Source organism: Diospyros lotus, chromosome 5 (genome assembly GCF_014633365.1).
Source record: "Diospyros lotus cultivar Yz01 chromosome 5, ASM1463336v1, whole genome shotgun sequence".
NCBI lineage: Eukaryota > Viridiplantae > Streptophyta > Magnoliopsida > Ericales > Ebenaceae > Diospyros > Diospyros lotus.
The window spans coordinates 7,635,839-7,658,085 of NC_068342.1; the positions used below are offsets into that span (position 1 = coordinate 7,635,839).

General features: G+C 34.5%; 1 protein-coding gene across 4 annotated transcripts; it reads right to left on the reverse strand.

Annotated features, from left to right (window-relative positions):
• Window positions 1-829: 829 nt before the first annotated feature.
• On the reverse strand, window positions 830-20,776 carry LOC127801888 (pre-mRNA-splicing factor ATP-dependent RNA helicase DEAH10). Of its 4 annotated transcripts, none has more exons than XM_052337396.1 (16): window positions 20,116-20,776; window positions 19,963-20,004; window positions 19,598-19,687; window positions 18,011-18,204; window positions 17,865-17,911; window positions 15,790-15,870; window positions 13,282-13,498; window positions 11,402-11,822; window positions 10,254-10,457; window positions 8,683-8,843; window positions 8,144-8,329; window positions 7,046-7,277; window positions 4,259-4,455; window positions 3,880-4,014; window positions 2,213-2,441; window positions 830-1,748 (listed from the first exon to the last, which is right to left on the reverse strand). In XM_052337396.1, exons 4-15 carry the CDS (start codon window positions 18,169-18,171, stop codon window positions 2,252-2,254), a joined length of 2,232 nt encoding a protein of 743 aa, XP_052193356.1. In that variant the 5' UTR covers window positions 18,172-18,204; window positions 19,598-19,687; window positions 19,963-20,004; window positions 20,116-20,776; the 3' UTR covers window positions 830-1,748; window positions 2,213-2,251. The 4 variants fall into 4 exon arrangements, with proteins under 4 accessions (XP_052193356.1, XP_052193355.1, XP_052193353.1 ...); XM_052337395.1 differs by having other exon boundaries at window positions 830-1,733; window positions 19,554-19,687; XM_052337393.1 differs by having other exon boundaries at window positions 19,554-19,687.
• Between the last annotated feature and the right edge of the window lie 1,471 nt (window positions 20,777-22,247).

Sequence of the window (22,247 nt, forward strand, 5' to 3'; positions counted from 1 at the left end):
CAAACCTTTAACTCTTGTTACAATGTTAATAAAAAATTAGCGTGATAGTCGACTAAGGGTCTAATATCTGACCTATTATTGATTTATATATTGATTATTTTATTAATTTATACCTTTAAACTTTATTAATTATTTTATATTTATATTATAAAAAACAACAATTATTACGATTAACACATAATTTCATTTGGTTTAAATATTTTATGATTAAATCTGTCCTGGCCGTCTAACCGAAATTCAGCCTAATATTAATCCAATAAAAAATATAAATTAAGTCAAACTAAGGTTTATTTTAAAAAAAAAACAAAAAAACAAACAAACCTAGCTATTATTAAAGGTGTTAAAAATGAATTTTCAATTTAAGATATAATTAGTATTTATAATTTCCACTAAGATTAATTCATATTGATGCTCTCGTTAGCCAGACTCATAGGCACCTTTAATTAATTATTCTTTATTGTCTCATTTCATTCAATTCCTGAATAGGCAGTTCCGGTTCCGGTTCGAATTTGAAACGGTTTGAGGATCAGATTCTCGTTAAGATAAATTATGAATATGAGTTAAAATGGTGAACTATGATTTATAAAGCTTCTCTATAACGTTCATTTAATTTTATTTTATTTTGGACTTTGAAACGTATTATATATATAGCTCTTAGTAAATTCAAAAAACTAAACTTGGAGGAAAGGCCAGAAACTAAAGATCAAAATAAGAATGTTCTTTATACTATCAAAATAAAAAACTATAATTCAAAAAGCAGAAACAATACTCTCACCCAGCAGTAGATGGGAAAAAAAAACATTCGGCTACAACAACCAACATTAAGGAAAACAACACGCACAACTTGCAAACATTCTGATTACAACCACCAAAAACATCCAGAACAAGAAGCAAAATGCTCAGCTTTGGTCATCATTCAAGGCCAAATCAGTCATTGCAGCCAAACAATCACTGTACAATTCAGCCAACTTAATTGCATGGTCCCCTTCTTCCCTAGTCGCGTTTACATGATACAAAAGAGAGGATAATACAATCGCTCAAATTTCTCCTACAAAAACATGTCAAAAAGTGTTGGTAATATCCTCTATAAATACATACTATCTAGATGGGAGCCTCCTCGTCGCCCACCACGTTCACCGCCTTGTATACCTCATTCCTTTTAGCATACTTAAAGCAATTCCTAAGAGGATTCCGAGGCAGATACTTCTTTCCATCTAACAAGATTCCAAACTAGTGTATACATACAAACATATACAAATAATGTCATAATGTTTTCAGTTGGTGTTGGACAACTCAATGTATTCCTCGTTATTTTGTGTTGCAAGTTCTACAGAGGAAAATGCACTTAATGAAGAAAATAGATTGTTTGTAGGAGCAGCAAGAGAGGTGTCTACTGTTCAAACAGGGAGAGAGGAAGATGAGAATGAGAGTGAGAGCCGGTGGCAAAATGCAAGGATCTATGTGGCAAAATGCAACTGTCTAATCAAGTCTTCATCACGGTCGGAAAGGGGCAAACACAAGCTAGCACCAAATCAAAATCCCAAAATTAAACAAGTAAACAAACCTGAGAGTGAGCGAGAGCCAAGAGTAGGGTTGCAATAGAAACGAGCCAAGCCTCCTCCTCAGGCTTGGCTTGGCTTGGCGAGGCAAGTCAGTTTCTAGGCTCGAGCTCGGCCACTTTTCTCAGCTTCAGGCCATAACGAGGTGGAATTGAAAGCCGGAAAGCATTACACCTGCCAATGGCCCCACTGCATGTAAAATCAGTGGTTCGAATCCAATGATCATCAATATACATACGAATTTTCTCAAAATATGATACATTATGATTATATGAAAAAAAAAAAAACTCTCAACTGACATGGCTTTTAGGGTTCACTAATCTGACCAACAGTATGAATAAGTTTATTGCTACTACAAGCGTTGCCCTTTGCACTTTTCCCTTAAAAGAGCATTCATGATTAAAAAATGCATCTCCCCCTCCAAATACTCTTTGATGAAACAACGCACTTTTCCCTTAAAAGAGCATTCATGATTAAAAAATGCATCTCCCCCTCCAAATACTCTTTGATGAAACAACACATTCTTCCCAAGAGGCATGCCATCATTTATCCTAACTCAATCAGGTGGGTTGTATTGATATTCATAACGTCAATTGACTTCTAAAAGTTACATTGGCAAAACAAACCTATGTAAAAGAACAAAATTTTTATACCAGATGACCTTCCCAAGTGAGGCGCATAAGCTACAAAAATTAAGCTTGATCTTGCAAGACATAGTACTGAGGAGCCAACTCTGGCAACCACAAATAATCAATTCTAGTAACATTGCGCATGTAATTGTGATTGGTTCGGACTAGCTCATCGAAGATTACACAGTCCGGCTTCGTTCCAAATAGCACAGAAGATGGGTGGATTTGCACCACCTGACCACTTGACAAGACCCTATAAATCATAAAATGAACGTGAGATATATTCACTAGGGAAGGAAAATGTTTTGAAAACTACACAAAACAAAGATATTTAACAACAAAGATAAATATATCGAGCCATAATTCTACTATGAGGTTAGGTACACAAGTTCTAGCTCACTATTCATTCTTGTTTATGGATTTATCCTCCCCAAGACCCTTACAAATAAAGAACCAAGCAATTTGGTGCTCAAAATAGTAAATTAGATCTTATGTTTTAATGGAATCAATCCAGACTGCATAACAATGAAAAATATCAGCCAAATCTTTAAGTAAATATTAAGGGATGTTTCTTCTTTTACTTCTTCCTTCTCGTAATCATAAATAAAGTAAATACCCAAGTGATGTTTCATCTTTCATCTCCTCCTCTTCTTCTACTACTACTAATTTGTCATTGTTTCTTCTCAACAAGGAATGTTGCATATTTTGAATATAGGAAATATAAGTTCAATAAAAATACAAATGTGACGGTGAAGTGGTGAGACTTGAAGATGAAATTATTTCTATAAATATTAGTTTAAATATCTTGAATCAATTGTTCAAAAAGAATGAAAAAATATTGACAATGTTACTCACAATTAAAACAAGATAGTTAAAGTGGAATTGTAGAAAATGCTTCGAACATTTTTTGAGATATATATACATATCTTTTTTTTTGTTAAATTAAAAGAAGCTATAAGATTATTTTTATTGTATGGCTGAAATGGTGGGCAGTTAAAGTATCAACGTATGCAAAATAAAGTGTAACCAAGACAAATGTTGTGACTGATGTTTGGCCATATAACAAAAGACAAAATTAAAAGACAACCAATAAATGCACCTATGAGACATTTATGAATTAAAAGAAATTTACAACAAAAAAGGTAAAGAAATACAAATAAAACTTGGTGAGAAGTTCTTAGATGTGACATGGAATATAATGATCTTACAAATATATGGCCCCGAATAAAGATAATTGGAGAGCTAAAATTCAGTCAATCCTACCTAATGCACACAAGGTAGAAACAGTAAGGTGAGTCCATGGTTATTCAAATGTCACAGATTTGAGTTGTGTAAACCACCTCTACAAAGAGGGGGAGGAGAGAGAGAGAGAGATCCTTGCAAAGCAGGAACCTCGTACACTAGGGGTGCCCATTACTTATGAATTTTTCTCCAAGTCTTCATGGATACAAAACTTACTTTATCCCTTTCTTTTAATGTAGTTTTACTTATTTTTTACATGATTTAGACTTATTTTTATATAATTTGAAGTATGTAGCATATTATACAAAATTGCTAGTGTTATCTTTCGATTTTGGCCTGATATGAACCCTTGATCTAGAAGATCCCTTCTATACCAGGTGGGATCCCCATTTTAGTAACCATGCTAAAGGACATCCAATAAGAATTGAACTCCAAAAGTTTACTTGTACCTGTATGTACCATCAGCTTGCTTCAAAGCTGCATTGAGGAAAAAAGCAGCTGCAAGGCAACGACGAAATTGGAGCATCTCATCTCCACAAGAAGAAACATGCAGACCCATCCGTCCAACATTTTCCCGAACTTGCCTGAAAAGGGAGCACAATTGATTAACTTCAAATGGATGACCAGTTGATAATAGACCAGAGAGTGCTGTGCAATTTAATAGGAGCAAAATGGTTAGATGCTTGGAAGTATCAATGACACTTGACATATTCATCTTTGCCCAAGAAAGGACAGGAAACAATAGATCGATCAGAACTCCATGATTGGAACAAGAAAGATATAAGCTGTCAACAGTCTAATTTTAAGCACAAGGAGAATGCAACTTGCCTGTGAACGTCCCGAGCATGCTTTAGGGAGCGGCTATTAACAAAATTTTCCTTGCACCATTTTCTTACACTCTTTTCCGCTTTTTCTGTACTGATCCCAATCTTGCTCTTCAACAACTCATCAGAAGCTCGATAAACATTAATTAAAGTCATATGGTCTCCTTCCAGACTTGCGAAGCACTTTATTGCAGTTTGTGCCTAGTAAATAAGAGAAATTAATTAACTATTGATTCTGAAACACTTCCACCACCTCACAAACACAAAGGCACACAAACAAAACACATTCACACAAAAAAACAGAACAAAGGAAACCACAAAAAGACCCACTGCCACACACGATATTAAGCCAAAAATAAAAACTTCCACATAGTTGGGACTTCAATGAAAAAAAAGGGCCCACTGTCACTGCCTACTAATTTTCTAAACCAACAATCTTGCCAATCAACTACTTATATGACAACCCCTCACTGCACTTACAAAACAATCATCATGTTTTCAATGTGAAATCTCCAACATAAATCATCTACTGTAAATTGATAATCCCTGTATTGTTCATAATAGTTCAACATTCAGATGTAAAGCCAAATGAATTTGTGTCAACTGAACCCAACAATCCTTGTTCCGTTATTTGGCTCACTACATACATCCTGTTGACACTTACATGCCATCAAGGGAACAACTTCAGTTGTAGTAATGCAATAACATCTTATTGATGTAAAATTTGGTCCAACAATGTCCCCACCATTTCATTAAATGCAGGCCACACCACACAGTAGCCAAACCCAAACATTTTTAACTGGTGCATCCAAGGTTGTTAAAATTGAGATTTTAAGTGGGATCGAAGGAGGGTCCATAAAATCGAATCATAAACTCGGGTCGTAAAATTATAAGATTTTAGAGACAATTAAAAATACTCTTTAATGTATGTAAATATATGTTCAAAATGACATAATTTTATAAAAAAATGAATTAATACTATTTAATAACATAATTATTACAATTTACAACTGCATTACTTATGAATAAAGTACATGTATGTACCTATTTCAAAATAAATTCATCTATAAATTTTAAAAATACTAAATGATATGAAATTTCTAAATATTACGTCTATCTTTTGTCATCATTCATCCATAATCAAAATTTCAAATATTAATTTACATATAATGTAAATTCTCATAAGTCAATCATAATCTAATATAAATAAAAACAACACACATTATTAAATATCTAACAAAAGTATGCAAATTTAAAAGTTTACAAACCAAGTTTACCGAGTTGAATCGCGAGTCAACTCCGATTCTATGAAAATCTGAGTTTATAAGCGAGTTGACTTGTTTAAATCTACATCATAGATGTTAAAGGCGCGCCTAGGCGCACGGTGCCAGTTCGGCGCTTCGAATAGGATAAGGTGAGGCATTTTCCAGGAGGCATGCGCCTTGCACGGCGAGGCAACGGGACATGAGGCGCGCCTCATGAAACCAGATGTCAAGCAGCCCATTGCCCACCGAAACCAACTGCCATTCTCGGTTCCAGCATGTATATATTTCTTTAGTTTAAGTAAATGTCCGTGGACATTTACTTTAATACATAAATATAAATAAGAAAGTATCCCCTATTTGGATTCAATAAAAATATCTAAAAAATTAAAATCCATAACAATAAGAAAATAAAATTTTGATTTTAGTACAATCTCGGGATTTAGCAATTTTACCACCCCCAAAACACATACATACTATTTCTTGAAAAATTCATTAAAAATCATTTTAACAATAATGAATATTAGCTATAAAAATACCGAGAGATAGTTTTTCAAAATGAAAATATTTTCTTATATATCTCCTTATAATGCGCTAATCTTCTAGATTTAAAAAAATAGCATTTTTCAAAATAAAAACATTTTCTTGATTGTGGACTTGTAGTGTTTAAGAATTTGTTTAGAACTTTGCATGATGATTGGTACTTGTTTGAGTTTGAGTTTGAGTTTGAGACATTGAGTTTGAACTTTGATGATGTTTCTAATTTAGAATTTATATGATGAATGAATCAACTTTGATGTTGTTAGTTTAGAATTTGAAGATGATGAATCATAAATGATATGTATGTGTTATTATTGATAATTTGATAGTTGTTTATAATTTTATAAGATTTTGAGTTTTTTTTCTAAAATGTGTGCCTCGCTTCTCAAAGGCGTGCCTCGCCTCGCAAAGGCGCGCCTCGCCTCATGCACCTCAAGCTCCAAGACCCTTTGCGCCTCAATGCGCCTATCACCTTTCAGAACTATGACCTATGTGACTCATAAACTCGTACGAGTTGACTCGCGAGTTTGACAACAATGGGTGCATCCATCACACCTCAACTTCCTATACTCTCCTGTTTGTTGGCTTTACCACTAAACAAACATATATGAATATAATCTCTATTGTGACACATCCATATCAACATTCACATTTCAACAAATGCTCCTCTGATGAACTTGGTCTGTCCCATTATTCCCTAAGCATGGCTAATCATATAGTGCATTATCTCTGCAACTTTTTAGGTATACATGAAACTCATAATACACCAGAAGCACCCACCACCTACCCCAGTTTGCTTAAATTATTTAAGCAAACTGTCTATTTACAAACAAAGCTGAGCCAAAATTACCCATCCAAACTTAGTGTACAACAATTCACATCTCCATTAAGTCAATGATTGTAATTATTTGCAAGTAGTAGCAATCATTGTTTCATAAACCTCACAGCTGTGCAACTATAATGAAGAAAAGATAGGTTATAATGCATACCTGCTCCAACTTCTCACGGGGGTTAAAGAAAATAGATTCCACCGAGAGCATTGCAACAGCAATTAACATTTCTTCCAAGCAATTGAACTGATTAGCCAAAATAAGTGCCTTTGAGTGAATAGGCTCTAAGGGTAGCCGGGCCATTTGATGACCAACTGGATCTGACAATTTATACTCCTCTGTTAGAGCACCTAGCAAGACCAGTAGTTCCAATGATTTGACAATAGCTTCCCTGTTTGAATAATAAAAATACTAGTGAGATTTCTTCCAACAATCATAGACACATTTTGCAAGAATAGCAACAAAATATCAATAAACATAAAAGATCTTGTTAGGTTTTTGCATTAGAGGAATCTGTCTAGAAGATTAAGAAGAAGCAGATCCCTTTAGGCAAATGAATGTGACTGGAAATTCTAAGTTAGAAAGAAGTTAACTTAGATGTTATAATATAAGGGTTAGTTTAGTCATTGTGTAGGCTAAATAATAGACTTTGTAATTAACGCCTTCTATGGTCTACAAATATAAGGCGTTGGCAAGGCGGTTGGATAAGGAAAAAAAAACTGTCATTCATTGTGTCTCTGAATATGAGTGAGATTGCTGAAAGAGAGAAAAGGCTTTGTATGTAGAGAGTTCTTTGTAATCTCTGTGAGAGGGCAGTGTACTCGTGTGATAGAGATGATAGGGTTCTTGTAAACTGTTTTCACCAGTTTTCTAGTGGATTGCTCTCAGGATTTGCGGCTGGATGTAGGGACTGATCTTTGATCAGTTCGAACCAAGATACATCGTGCGCCTATTATGTTTGGTTTGGTTGTATCTCTTTTATTTCTCTCATTGTTAAATTCTGTTCTTACATTTCCAGTTTATATTTTCTGTTGTGGGTCAATTTCGGGTGAGGAGTGTTGAGAGAATTGGCAAACTAGAATTATTGATTGAGTATCTAAGAGCTCCTAATCTTAACAGATCTTCTGACAAATAGAATAGGGGAACACACCAGCTCAACAAGTTGATAAAAAAAGGTATAAGGATTGTTTGCACAAACAACCATCCATGAAAATTTGAGCAATGTACTAAACCAATCTCATTTTCTGTTCCCCCCACCTTGATGGTTTTTCCATGAAATCAAACCCAATAATATCATCAATACCAAGAGCCTTGAGTTGCAAAATAACATTTGATAGGTTGCACCGCTTAATCTCGGGAACAGTGGAATCATTGAGTTTCTCAAACTCACTCTCAGGGTAAAGGCGGAAGCACTTTCCAGGGCCTTCACGGCCTGCACGTCCGCTGAGGTGAAAATAACAATCACAATATCAAATTTATCAGTCAGCAATTACAAATACACAGGAAAAAAAAAAATCAAACAAATTAACAAACTATGTACCATTTGGATTTATAAGAATTATTTCCTAAACCTATTGGTTTCACCTTCTCATTTACTCGCAAATAAGGAGCTCACGATATGGTCAGAACATATGTGGCACCATTCTTTTTCTTTTCTTTTCTTTTTTCCCTAAAAAAGTAGATTATGGATAAGAATCTTACTAAAATTTGCAAGTGAATAAAAAAGGATTTTATGGATTCTGCGATTCTCTCTTTCCTGGCGAGTGTATTTTTCCATGCTCCTTTATTAGTCTTACCTTCTTTGGAGAGCCTGTGCTTTAGATGTTGGAACAACCACCAATGATTCCACCCCTGTACGAGCACAGTAGGTGCGAGCTTTCACCAATCCAGGATCTATGACATACTTGATTCCAGGTATTGTTACGGATGTTTCAGCAATATTAGTTGCCAGTACAATCTAAACACAACATGCAAGCATATTAATGGGGTTTAGAACCTTGGACATAGAAACAGTAAACAATAGGGTTGTTTATCAGCAGAACAGGATGGTGGCCCAAAAAAAATTTTTAGTGGAAAAACATTGAAATGTGCAAATCTAAATATTAGTACTAAAAACTGACATAAAAACAATAGTGATTAGAGACAGCATCTTATAGCAACATATTTCAATTGCATCCTAAAGGAGTAAAAGCATCTTAACATATATGATAAACATCAATAGGGGGCATGCCCACCCTTTTAGATAGGAAAAAATACCAACAGACTATCGTAGAAACACCTTTCAGGGAAACTTGCTGGTGGGGGCATATCAATGACAACTGGTTTTTGCTGGAATGACACCACACAAGATTTCTCTTAAGGTCAATCCAGATATGCACTTAACTAGGTTCATTTTTCCATCATGTGACTTTCACATGACAGTATTATATCACATTGATATAGAGCAGAAGTTGAATTGTCAATCGCGAACCAAAGCATACACCTCATCTGGTCCAATGACTTATTTGGCATGCCAAACACATCACATTCTGCTTGTTGACGCATGGAGGTCATTATGAGGATGGAAAAAGGATATGACCATGGAAAGTGGCAGGTGAGCTGGAGTCTAACAGTTAATGCAAATTCTAGGGAAACCATATTTATTCTTCTTTGCTGGAGCCTTCTGATGCACCTGTCTTTACTGTTTTGCTGCCCTTGTATCTGAAACAATTTGGTGCCCACACTCAACAAAAACATAAGAAGCCAGTGCAATTACAATACAAACTGATAAAAAGATTGCTTACTTTGAATTTAGCACAATCTAGTTTTGTTTATTTTAAAAGCAAGTTTGATGTTGAAAAATCAAAAGATAGGTAAGAAGAGTAAGCTTGAGAAAGAAGTAGAAGAAGAAAAGCTGTGCGGGCGCGCGTGAGAGAGAGAGAGAGAGAGTTCCTACATGAAAATTACCAAATATATAGCTGTAGACAAGCAGGATATACATGCTGCACAAAAGTCAAATTATCTGATCTTCAATAATATGTTACTTTGGACTAATTAGCTGAAATTTTTATGATAACCGGTCCTCTAAAGACAAAAATTTACCTCAATATTTTCAGAATCCATTTTAATCAAATAGTTCCAAGAGATGTCTATGTCTCCATTTTAACCAAAGAGTTCCAAAAAAGATGTTTATGTTCCATTTTAACACCAGAGTTCCAAAAAGATGTGTATGTTCAATTTTAACCAAATAGTTCAGGCTTCCAAGAACATGTATATTCTCAAGTACAAAGCCGTTCTACCACTGTTAAATTACAAAACATCAAATCAGGCCTCATTTTTGTCACCAATCAGAAATGGATCCAGGTAACAGATAAAAGCTACAATCTACCTTTCGAAATCCACTCGGAGCTGGCATGAAGACCTGCATCTGCTTTTCTGATGGAAGAGATGAGAATATTGATAAAACTTTTAGCTTCCGACTGTTTTCTGGTAACTGTTGAAGTTTTTCTTGGACAAGCCTCTCAACTGATTCAATCTCTTCTTGGCCAGTCAGGAATACAAGTATATCACCAGGACCCTCCTCGAAATGTATCTATCAAGATGAAAAAATGAATAAATCAAGCTGTAACAATCATTTTATCTTAAAAAAAAAAAAATCAATGTCAATGAAAACAGATGATCACTACCACCGAAAAGTGGATTTGTGGACTCACGTGGATCAACGTTAAGAGAGAAATTAAAGGAAAGCCCCCAAGGATAACTGGGAAAAAGAATTGGGAGAATGGAGTCCAGCAATCACAAAAAGGAATGACTTGATAAAGAAATAACAAAAGATTAAAAAAAATAATGCCTCTAAAGGCCAAAATTCTTTTGTGGCAACATACTGACTCAAGCAAGCTCAAAGAACATTCAGTTCTGCCAGAAAACATTACTACTCTACTGTGTGATAATCTGGAATGTATGTTCTAAAGAATGATACACTTCATTCCAAACAGTAAGTTTATTACCAAAGCAACTATAAAAATTCTTTAGATTTATTTTCAGAAGGCTATTGTTTGAAACTAGATTTTTTTTTGAAGGAATAAAAAATTAACAGAAGCAAATTAAAGTACTTCCATACGAATATAAGAACATCTACTTCCTTTTCCTGCTTCATTTCCTTCCCTTTTCCTACTACAAATCCAAGTTCCAAACCCAACATAAATCATTTATTAGGTGAAATAAAAAGAAATGTAACAATGGAAAGTTTATAACAATGGAATTTGGCAGGATAACCAGAACGACCATGATACTGTTTGAAATTTAATTCTTACACAATTCATTTGAAAATGATAGTCTGTAATTCTGTATTCTATACAAGTCTTACCACTTTGTACCACATTTTATAACATTAGGCCTTTCATGTGCCATAGCTATCAGCAACAAAATTGCAACAATATTTTTCCGTTAAGACTTTTAAATGTTGCAAAATAACACACAATACTGTCTAAAGTAGTGTGTAGATCTAAAGTGCCCAGGAGAGGTTCAATTAACAACCTGGAATATAGTAATTAGAGCAGCATCAACATAATCTGTCTCCGGATGACGGGTGTAGAGTATATCTACAGGAAATTGTCGCCCTTGAACATGAACAGCTCTTGCACCACCAAAATATTCAGAAAAAACCCGTGCATCCAGACTGGCAGACATGATGATTAACTTCAATGGACTAAGCTTTATTCGCTGATACTGTCTGCCAAGACTAGTAGATGGAGCGCCATTTTTCTTCTCCATCAGCATGCCATTGCTTGGATTTGTACGATCAACATTATTAAGACACTCATTAATAGGTACAGACCTAACTTTCTGTACACGTTTCAACAAGCCAAGCAAGACATCACTGTGGACAGTTCTCTCATGAGCCTCATCAACAATAATAACTGAATACCTTGAGAGATATTGATCCAACAATGCTTCCCTGCGAGCAATTTCACATTTACATGAGTTTGCATACAATACAACATGATGGAAATCCAGTAGTAAATAGCCCTATAAGAAGTTCAAAAAAAGAAACTAAAATCTTGAATCACTGCTCCAATGTACTAAATCTTTAATCTCTCACTTTCTTATTTTCTCAAACTTGTTGCCTTACTTGTGTTCACCTTTATTTAACCCAAAGTAAAGTATCTTGTGATTCCTTGGTGTGCTGAATGTTTAAGGCATCCTTCTGTGCTCACAGTGAACGTCTACACCATAACATAATCATACTGGGTGGGACAAAATACTAGTGAACTAATTACTAGTAAGGAGGAAAAACAAAATCTAGGCTTGAACTCCATTAAGAGTTTGAGACAAGATCTTTAATGCCCTTACAATAGCTTCTATGGGGTGTTTGTTAAAATGAGCAAGATAAGAGGTATCAAGATAAGTTTGGAATGTATTTCGGATCAAGATATGGAATGATCAAGATAAGGCTGGAAAGCATTCTAAGATTTCTATCAGAGTGTTTGTTAAATTTTTTGGAATCCATTGATAATTGTATTTTTTCTTTTTATGTGTTTGTTAATGCATATGATAAGCACCAAGATAAGAGTTTTTTAACCAAAATATCCCTATTGCCAAATTTATGATTAAAATAGTATTTTATGATTAATATGAATTGTCAAAAAAATTAAAATTAAAATTAATATTTTATTTTCTAAATTCATGTTCAAAAATAAATTTCAAAAGAGTTGAAAAGTAGAAATAATTATTGTTAGAATTACAATAATTCCACCTAGATAACTAAAAATGGCCAAAACATATTTTCATAATAGGTAATAAAATATAAAATTAAATAAAATAATTTAAAAATTGGTGAAAGGAATTATATTAGTTAATAAAATATATAGAGAGAGAAAGAAATTTAAATTTTAAAAATCAATGAAATGAATAATGTCATTTAAAATTTAAAAATTGACAAAACATATAACAATTTTAAAATGTATTAAATAATATTAATTATAAGAGTTAAATAAATAAATTTTTTAATAAATTTAAATCTTTAAAATGCATTAAATGGCATTAACTATCCTATAAGGAGCATATAAGTAATTGAGCCTTATCTTGAAAGAGCCACCAAGGGGGGAGGTCAAATAAATTTATCTTGAAAGGGAGAGATAAGAGGTCACGTGAAGCCTTTTCTGGAAGTGGTCAGATAAGCTTAACAAACACGTTAGAAAGACCAAACACCCGAAATGCTTCCCATATCTGATCTTTTCTCCCTCTTATCTTGATTAACAAACACCCCCTAAGTGAATAAAAGACACAAACCAAATAGCCACAAGAGGCATTATGTTTCCAAAGATGCTACCATCAAACTAAAATAAGTGGAATGCAGAAATTGGGGACTCAATAAATTAGGGGAAAAAATAAGAAAAATTTCTGCACACTACTACCTTAAGAGCAGCCCATCTGTCATGTATTTGATCCTTGTTGAACTAGAAGTCATATCATCAAATCTAATCGAATACCCAACCTTGGTGCTCAACTTGACACCACATTCGTCTGCCACCCATTTTGCAACACTAACAGCAGCAACCCGTCTGGGTTGAGTTATTCCAATAATCTTCCCATCATGGCAGAATCCAGCATTAAATAGAAACTGTGGTAGCTCTGGAAAAAGTCAATAAAAGAACAGGTTGGAAGGGGTACGATCAGCTATATAAGGGAAGTAAAAGCAGGGTATAATTAAAATTATTTCCTTTTGTCTCCAGGAAAGGGAGAGAACAATAAAAAAGAACATATATTTATGAAAAAAAAAAAAGAATAGCTTTCTGCTTTTAATGGAGCTACTGACACTTGAAATTTGTTTTGAATGACAAATTTACTGTTCAAGAATGAGAGGCCCTGTGAAAAACTAACCATGATATTGAGATAATATCCTACATTTATGTACAACAACCCTATCCATTATTGGGTTGCTTACCTTTTATGTTTCTTATTTATCCAACATATATGTCTAATTACTTATCAAAAAAAAAATTGTCTATAATCCATATGTTCCTCAATGGTATATTATTTTCCATGTACTAAGTTCTAAAAAGGGAAAGCCTTTACTTCTCACTCAGTAGTTCATAAGATGGTGTACCAGTAAAATAACAGCAATCACAAGCTTTTAACCCACAAGGTGAGGCCGGTACATCGATTCTAGATCTCCATCCATATTTATCCATGATCATATCCTTTGTAAAGTCATTATACCCTATGTTATAACTAAGGGTTTCCAACCAAGTTTTCTTCAGTCTTTCTCACACCTTATTTATTTCTCCTTTTCATTAATCCTTTGAAAATACAGGGTTGAAAATATTTTCTTTAATTATATATCTAAATTAATTCTTTGATACCATTCCCCTCAATCCCAATCTCCAATAACTTTGTCCACTACCATGGTCCCACAATTTCAGCAAATTTCGATCTAACTACTCAGTAACAAAAGGATGATACAACAGAGCAACTTAGACCAAGTCCCAATGATGGAGATCTAGAACTCAAATCATTTTAGTACTCTATAATTCTAGTTATGCAGGGTACTAGTTATTTAGGAATGTTAAGTTTCATTCCTACTTCACTTCAAATTCCAAGTTTTTGAGGATTAGGATGCTATTGTTTTGGTTCCAACTTCAATTTCAATTTCTAGTTTGGAGGGTTTTTTGAGTTTACAATTATAGATGCCTTATAATAGGCTGAACAAGGAAACCACAAAACACAACCAAAATAAATCAAAGCAACAGCCAAACCATGGTTTCCTTTGAGCAATGGTTGGTTGTGGTTTAGGATTTTCAAAAACTAGATAAGTTGGTTTGGTGATGGTTTCCTGTAGGTAAACCGAAACAAAACCAACCAACTAGTGGGATGTTTCCTTGAGTTGTATTGGATGAAAAATACTAGTTTGCTTTGTGCATTGATGTATTCATTACTCTAGAGATTTGTTGCTATGGATATTTCTTTAAAGTTGTAGTGTTGCTCACTTGACTTCTTTTCTTTTTCACTTTTTGATGAATTTTCAGGCAGTACATTTTTTATTCAGTATACAATAGTACATTTTTATACTGCTCTTAGGCTAACAGCCTAACTTGTGCAAACCACTAGGCTATGATTTGGGTGGTTTTAAGCAGATGGGGGGGTTGGTTGCAGTTTAGAAGATAGGTTAACCACCTATAGTGGTTTGATTTAAAAAACCCCGCTCAAACTGCCTACCACACACCCCTACCTCATAATGCCAGGGATTATTCAAATTTGGATTATTGATTATTGATACAATTCACTTTATCCGCTGTAGAGATTTGGATTGATCTTTTTCAGTAAATGTTGTGACATATACATCATTTTTTCCCTCTGAACAGCTACTAACTATTCTATTTGTACAAATTAAAGAATGGTTTACAGGAAGGAATAAGCAGTAAATTGTAGCAATATGAGAATCATCAACTGCACCTTATCCCAACCAAGTTAGAGTTGGTGGCACAACATTCATAAGATCAATTGACTTCTAAAAACCACATTGACAATATAAAAGAGCAATGCAGCAAAGTTTTATGCCAAATGCCTTTCCTAACGCAACTTCTAGTGAGGGAATGATGAGATAAAGTTCTAACGCCATCTTCGTATGGAAAAATTCCATGAGATGGCAGTGAATAAGGATAGTTGATGTGGTTGTGTTCTATCATGAAGTTGATATTGTTAAACCAACCTGTACAACATGGAAACACAACTAATTACAAAGAGAGAATGTGTCCTGAAATGCAGAACCAACCAAAAACTTTTATGAAGCAGTGGACAGAATGTATTACAGCACTTGTTAATCAAGGGTGTCTTAACCCTACACCTTCCCAACCAAAAAAAAAGGCAATCATAATAATAGAGAAGAACTGAAAACTTAAAGGCAATCATAGTACATAACATACGTGTTGTCTTTCCGCTTCCTGTTTCGCCAACAATTATTAATACATCATTACTCTTGACCTCTTCAACAAGATGCTTTTCAACTGGGGAAACCATCAATGACATGAGAAGCATATACAAATTTACATAATAAACAACAATACCACCAAGCCTGGATCCCACTAAGTGGGACATACACAGATTTACATATTAACCAAAGTCATAAACCACATAAAAGAAACAAAAAATTTTGACTATGCAAAATAAACTTGGAATACCGCATAGGTGAGCCTTAAATTAGGAACTTGCAAAAGAAAAATGGTAGGAAAGGAAAATAACAATTTTCCAAGTATCTTATAATTCTTATTAGTTGTAAATCTGGAAAGGAGAAAAAGAGGAAAAGTAGTGGAAACAAGAGGGAAATTGCCCTACAATTTCTTCTCATTTTCTTTGTTTACTTTTCATTTTCTTTCTCTTTCTTTAAATAAAACCAAAAAAAAGATGATTTCTACTTTTTCAATAACTTCTTCCCCAATTGATTTATATTCTGGTCACTCTCTCTTCCACGAGTTCAAAACACACTTTAACTTTAGCTTTGTCAATCTTTATAATTTTGTTGCCATTACTTACAAAAGTTTGTGTGTTAGGTCATGATCAGGAAAAGGTTTCTGCAGCCCATAATCTAGACTTGTGCTAGAATTAACACAAACATAGACCCTAGAATAGAACTATTAATATTCCATTTGAATTTCTTGTCAGTTGTAAAAAATCTGTAAAAAAAAAATAGAAAACATCATTTTATTTGTGTTTGTGTTTAATTTTTGAACATAATTACACTATTATAATAATACTAATTAATAATTATATTATTTTATAATATGATTATATTATTAATATACTATCTTTTCATTTAAGTATATTATTATATCTAGTGTTCTAAGAACTAGACTGAACTAGGCAATTGAAGCAGTTGAACCAGGAACTAACTGGAAAACCAGTTCAATTCAGGGCAAAAGATCGGTTGGCAAAAAGTTGGCCAGTGAACTAGCCAAATCGGGCTCGTTCAACCACTTGAACAAGACAACTTTTCTTTTTCTTTTTTTTGCCTGTTTATTTTATTTTAAATGTTAGAAGTAAATATAATAATAATTTGGGATATTTGAAATGAGTTTATGTCTATGATTTGAATACCATCTACTCATTTTGTTAATATATGGATAATTTTTTAAATCTTTTGATTTGTATTCTAAATATTTGATCTTGAATTTTATTTTATTTCCATAATAAATTTGTGCTAATATTGTTGTATAATTCTTTTCTAATTGGACGACAATGTTACCTAATACACTTTTAAGTCTATTAATTATTATGTGATAAATTCTATTTTTTAAATTTTTATATCATATTGTTAAATCAGATATATATTTCACAAAAATACATTTTGGTTCAACCTTGGTATGACCACTAAGCCATAGACCTCTCCCCTTTCCAGTTCAATACCGCAATCTAGTTTCAGAACATTAATAATATCATATCATATGTTAATAATCATTGATAATTACATTTTTTTAAATATGTTATTATTTTAATATAATATATTAATTGCTAACATAACTATATTATAATAGAATATAAAATTATTAATAACTAGACTATTTAATACAATTAATATGTTATTTTAATAATATATATTATATAAATAATATTTATAATAATTATATAATATATTGATAATACTATACAATTTATGTTGGTTAATATGACACTAAAAATCCCCCTACCCTTCCCATTGGGGATCCAAAAATTTATATATATTCAGAGGACCTGCACTAGTAGCAACTATAAGGTTGCACCCTCCCCCCCACCCCTACAAGGTAGGAGGCCTCATGCAACGGGAACACCTTTTATATATATATATATATATTGTGTGTAGGCATAAATAAACCTTTATTAAAAAATAAAAATAAAAGGAATGACACAAAATAGAAGAGTAAATAAAGAGATGCTCATTGCATAGTAAACATTAGTTAAGAGCAATGCAACTGTTGTATGGTATGGTGTGGTTTGCACCCATTTAGTATCATAGACAAAATGATACCTGAGGCAATAGGCAAGGATTTTCTTTGCTTAGCAATCATCTCCTTCCTGTAAGTGTTGTTACAAGCATGCATAATCAATATCATATCAGCCAACCAATGCACGAGACATAAATATGTAATGGAAGGGAGAGAGAGAGGACTTGACCTCACTAAGGGGATTGCTTTTTCTCGGACATCATTGGATAAGTTATCAATGTTGTTCGCTAGTTTATTATCATTATCATTGTTACCTCTCTGCCTCTGGTTCTGGGCATGCGTCGAGGTTTTGCTAGTTCCAAGAGGACTAGAAGGAGCCATTGACGGCATATTGGCCTAGTTTTGGTCTCAAGAGGTAATTAACTGCAATTAAGAAGAGAGGCGCATGATTCTAAGAGAAAAATATGAGAGGGAGAGATCCCATCTAATGTCTTAACAACTCAAGACCTGGCAACCACATAGAACAAAACAAGTAATATTTAGTGGTCCACTAAAACTAAAATTTATTAGGGCACCCCAATGTTATTAAAGGCGCACAAGTGTCTTGGAGCCTAAAGCGCAAGGTGAGACGCGAGCCTGGTAGAACGAGGCCCAAGTTAATAAAAAAAAATAAAATAAAAATATAGTTGAAGAAAAATTAATAAAATAGGTCCTAACTTCTAATAATATTTTAACAAGCATGTTATAAAAAAAAACCACTCTAAAGACCAAACATTTCTATATTTTCATCATTAGAAGCATCATATCTAATATCTTCTTCCACATCATCTACCCCTCTTGTTGGATGATTTCTATGGTTTAGAAGTGTGATGATAGTTTCATACATTTTTTTGGTAGGTACTAGACTTGAATTTGCATCTTTCTTTGTTTTGGTGACTTAATGTTGCATTTTGTTATTGCATGGCTTGAATTTGTTCAATTCTCCCTATCCATCTTCATCTAGTTCAAATTCAATTGGAGCACTTGAAGTAATAGCATTTTTACTTATTGTCAAATTTGTAGTTGAAACAATAAATTTAAACCCTTAACAGTAAAAAATTAAATAAAGTAACAAACAGTGAAATAAAAAGCTTTAAAAACAGCTAAAAAGCCCAAGGCGCGCTCCTTTGCCTAAGGCGCCTTGGGCTGAGGCGTGCTTGCGCCCACTTGGAAGGCTTTCAGGCGCCCAAGGTGAGCCTTGCACCTAGGTGTGCCTTTAATAACACTGGGCACCCCCACATTGCCATTGCCTTCTAGGTGGTCTACCCCTTTCACCATTAAGAACAAGTGCATAGCTATAACCAGATATCACTGCAAAAAAGGATTAACGTCGATCACACTTCAAAGGTACATTAAGTCTTGTAGGATTCCCATAAAACTTTAAAGCTACAGCTCAACTTATGCAATAGCATAAAAAAGAATTGAATGGAAAAAACTGACAACATGATATGACCAGCATACAATCACCAAAAAAAAAAAAAAAAACAAAGAAAACATACAAGTACTTACTGTGATCAGTAAACAAGTCCAAGACATTTAAAATGGCAATTTTTCAAGCTTCATTGCCACAAAAATGAAATATGCAACCAGAGGATGAAGTTCTTCACCCACTAATTACACAGGTAGAAAGATAATAGCCCCCAATACCACTAAAAATAAAATTACCCTTTTCCTGTCCACATTTTCTGGCAAGCAAAATAATTAATCATTATATTTGGGGGAAAAGCACGCACCTGGGTGGCTCTTTTAGGTATAACAACAGCTTCACGATACTCACCAGCGGCCGAACCAGTGATTGTGCAACGCCAAAAATGAGCGAGATGGTGGTCGTGGTTGTCACCAGGGTGTCGAAATGTAAAAATGGGCCCTGAATCGTAGTGTATATTTAAATTTTATAAATAAGTATTCATATCATGTCAAAGAATAAAATTGAAAATTTAACAATTTTAGCATGGCCAATTCAAATATTCAATCACAATTAACACAATTCAGCCAGAACAATCCCTACCTAAATGAAGTAGTCAAATAACAATTAGTAAAAAGCCTAAACTCATAATTCCTGAACTCATTATAGGTGTTAAATTAGCCAAAACAAAATAAAAGTACACATTAAATAGAACATAATCAAATAAATTAACTTACCTCTACAGAATGAAGGGATGCCCACTGGCCAGTGGCTACTGCCTGCCAGCCAAGAACAAGAACACAACAGCAAAGATTGAACCAAAAGATTTTTTTGTCACTGGTACTGAATTTGAACACGAACAGAACACAACACCAAAGATTGAACCAAACCTCAAAAGATTGAACCAAAGTGTCCCAATGGCAATGCAGAGAGGCGAGCGACCCAGTCACCCAGCGAGAGCAAGAGTTAGAGAGCCAGAGCCAATAGCCATAGATGCGACTTCCCCAGCTACCGACTGAGAGGCGAGGGCGAGAGCGAGAGAGCGAGCAAGCGTCAAGCGAGAGGCGAGAGCGAGGGCGAGGCCGGGCGAGAGCGAGGGCGAGGCCGAGCGAGAGCGAGAGCGAGGGTGAGGACGAGGACGAGGGCGAGGGCGAGGGAGAGAGCCAGAGAGGGAGTAGGATTTGCAGAAGGGAGAAGGGTTTGCAGAAGGCGCTGAATGGGGGTGGGCTTGGAAAAAATTTATGGGCCCCCAAAAATGACAAAATTTATGGGCCCTGAGACAACCGCCTCATGGGCCTCACTATAGGTCCGGCCCTGCAAGTTGTCACCGGTGGCGGTGGCTGACGCCGGAGAAGACGAGGAGATGGTGGTGACGGCTTGAAAGAGGAAGACGGAAGGAAAGGAGACAGAAAGAGATGGTGGCAGAACTGGTGATGCGATGGAACCGGTGGTCGGCGTGAAGAACGGATGGGGGGAAATCGTAGATAGTGGCGGAGAGGTGGTCGCTGGCGTCGGCTGGCGCAAGGCAGAACCGGCGGGGGGGACGGGGGGCGGCGGCCTAGGGTTTAGGGGAACTGAACGGTCTCCCCCACCCTTTTATCCCGACCAAGTTGGGTCGGGTCAGGATCGCCCAGATCGGGCTGCTTCTTTTTTTTTCTCTTCTCTTTTTTTTCTTTGTTTTTGTTTGATGTTTACCTCCTTATCACTTTTTTATTATTATTATTATTATTATTATTATTATTATTATTATTATATTAATTCCTAGCCCTAAAGGGCAAAAATAAAAAATTACCCTGAGATTTTAAGAAACTACCAAGCACCCCAATTATTGAAAACCCATTTTTTTCATCTTGTGAATTAACATATGTTGTATAAAGCATAATCATCCGTTTGTCTTGAAATTTGATGATAATGAAATGTATCAAAGTATCTTTATAAAACTCACATGAATGACTAAAACAAATAAATAATTAAAACAAACAAAAGTAATGAAATAAAAAAATAAAAAAAATTGATTAATTAAATCTTAGCAAAATGTTATCAACGATTAGTTTTTAACTTATAAAAACTACACCCAAATGCCATAAATCACTATCTTCTCTTCTTCTGCACTTACTGAAACACCACAACTCCTACATGAACTAGAAGAAATAGCATTCCTCACCATCTTTCCCACACTACAAGAGAATTAATTTTTTCCGGCGGTTAAAAAACCGCCGGAAAAAGTAAAAAAACCGCCGGTAAAAATTTTACCGGCGGTAATTTATTCTGCCGGAAATACGTCCGTCGGAAAATATTACCGGCGGTTGAAAACCGCCGGAAAAAAAAATTTACCGACAGTTTTGTTGAACCGCCGGTAAAAATAAGAATTCCCGGCGGTTACTCAATTCTGCCGGTAAAGCGAAAAAATTTCCGGCGGTTTTAAAACCGCCGGTAATGATATTATTATCGACGGTTTTAAACCGCTGGCAAAATAAAAACATTTCCGGCGATTTAAAACCGCCGGTAATAATATCATTACCGGCGGTTTTAAAACCGCCGGAAATAATCTTATTACCGGCGGTTTTGAAACCGCCGGTAAAGGTGAACCGCCACAGAAAACCAAATTACACCAGCTAAAAATTTTTTTTTTACAACCTGTACCTATATCATTAATCAAATACAATCAAAATCAGTATAACAAAAAACTACCAATAATTTTAAAAGATCCACCCACTACACACAATACATATAATAATTGTATATAATAAATCTATTTAAATACCATTACAATTTTAAAAGATCAATCTTGTCTCATCTCATTACACAATATCATTTTTGCACATACAAATCAACCCTAAACTAAAACACATCTAAGTGACCTCAGATAACCCTTGATTACCACCATGCTGCTTCAACCAAAATTGCATATCATATTTTTTCAATCTGCATTGAAAAACAATAGATCTATAAGTATGTACATTAACTATGAAATTGCATAAAAAGATAATGCATCTGACATAGTAAATAGTAATTAGTAATT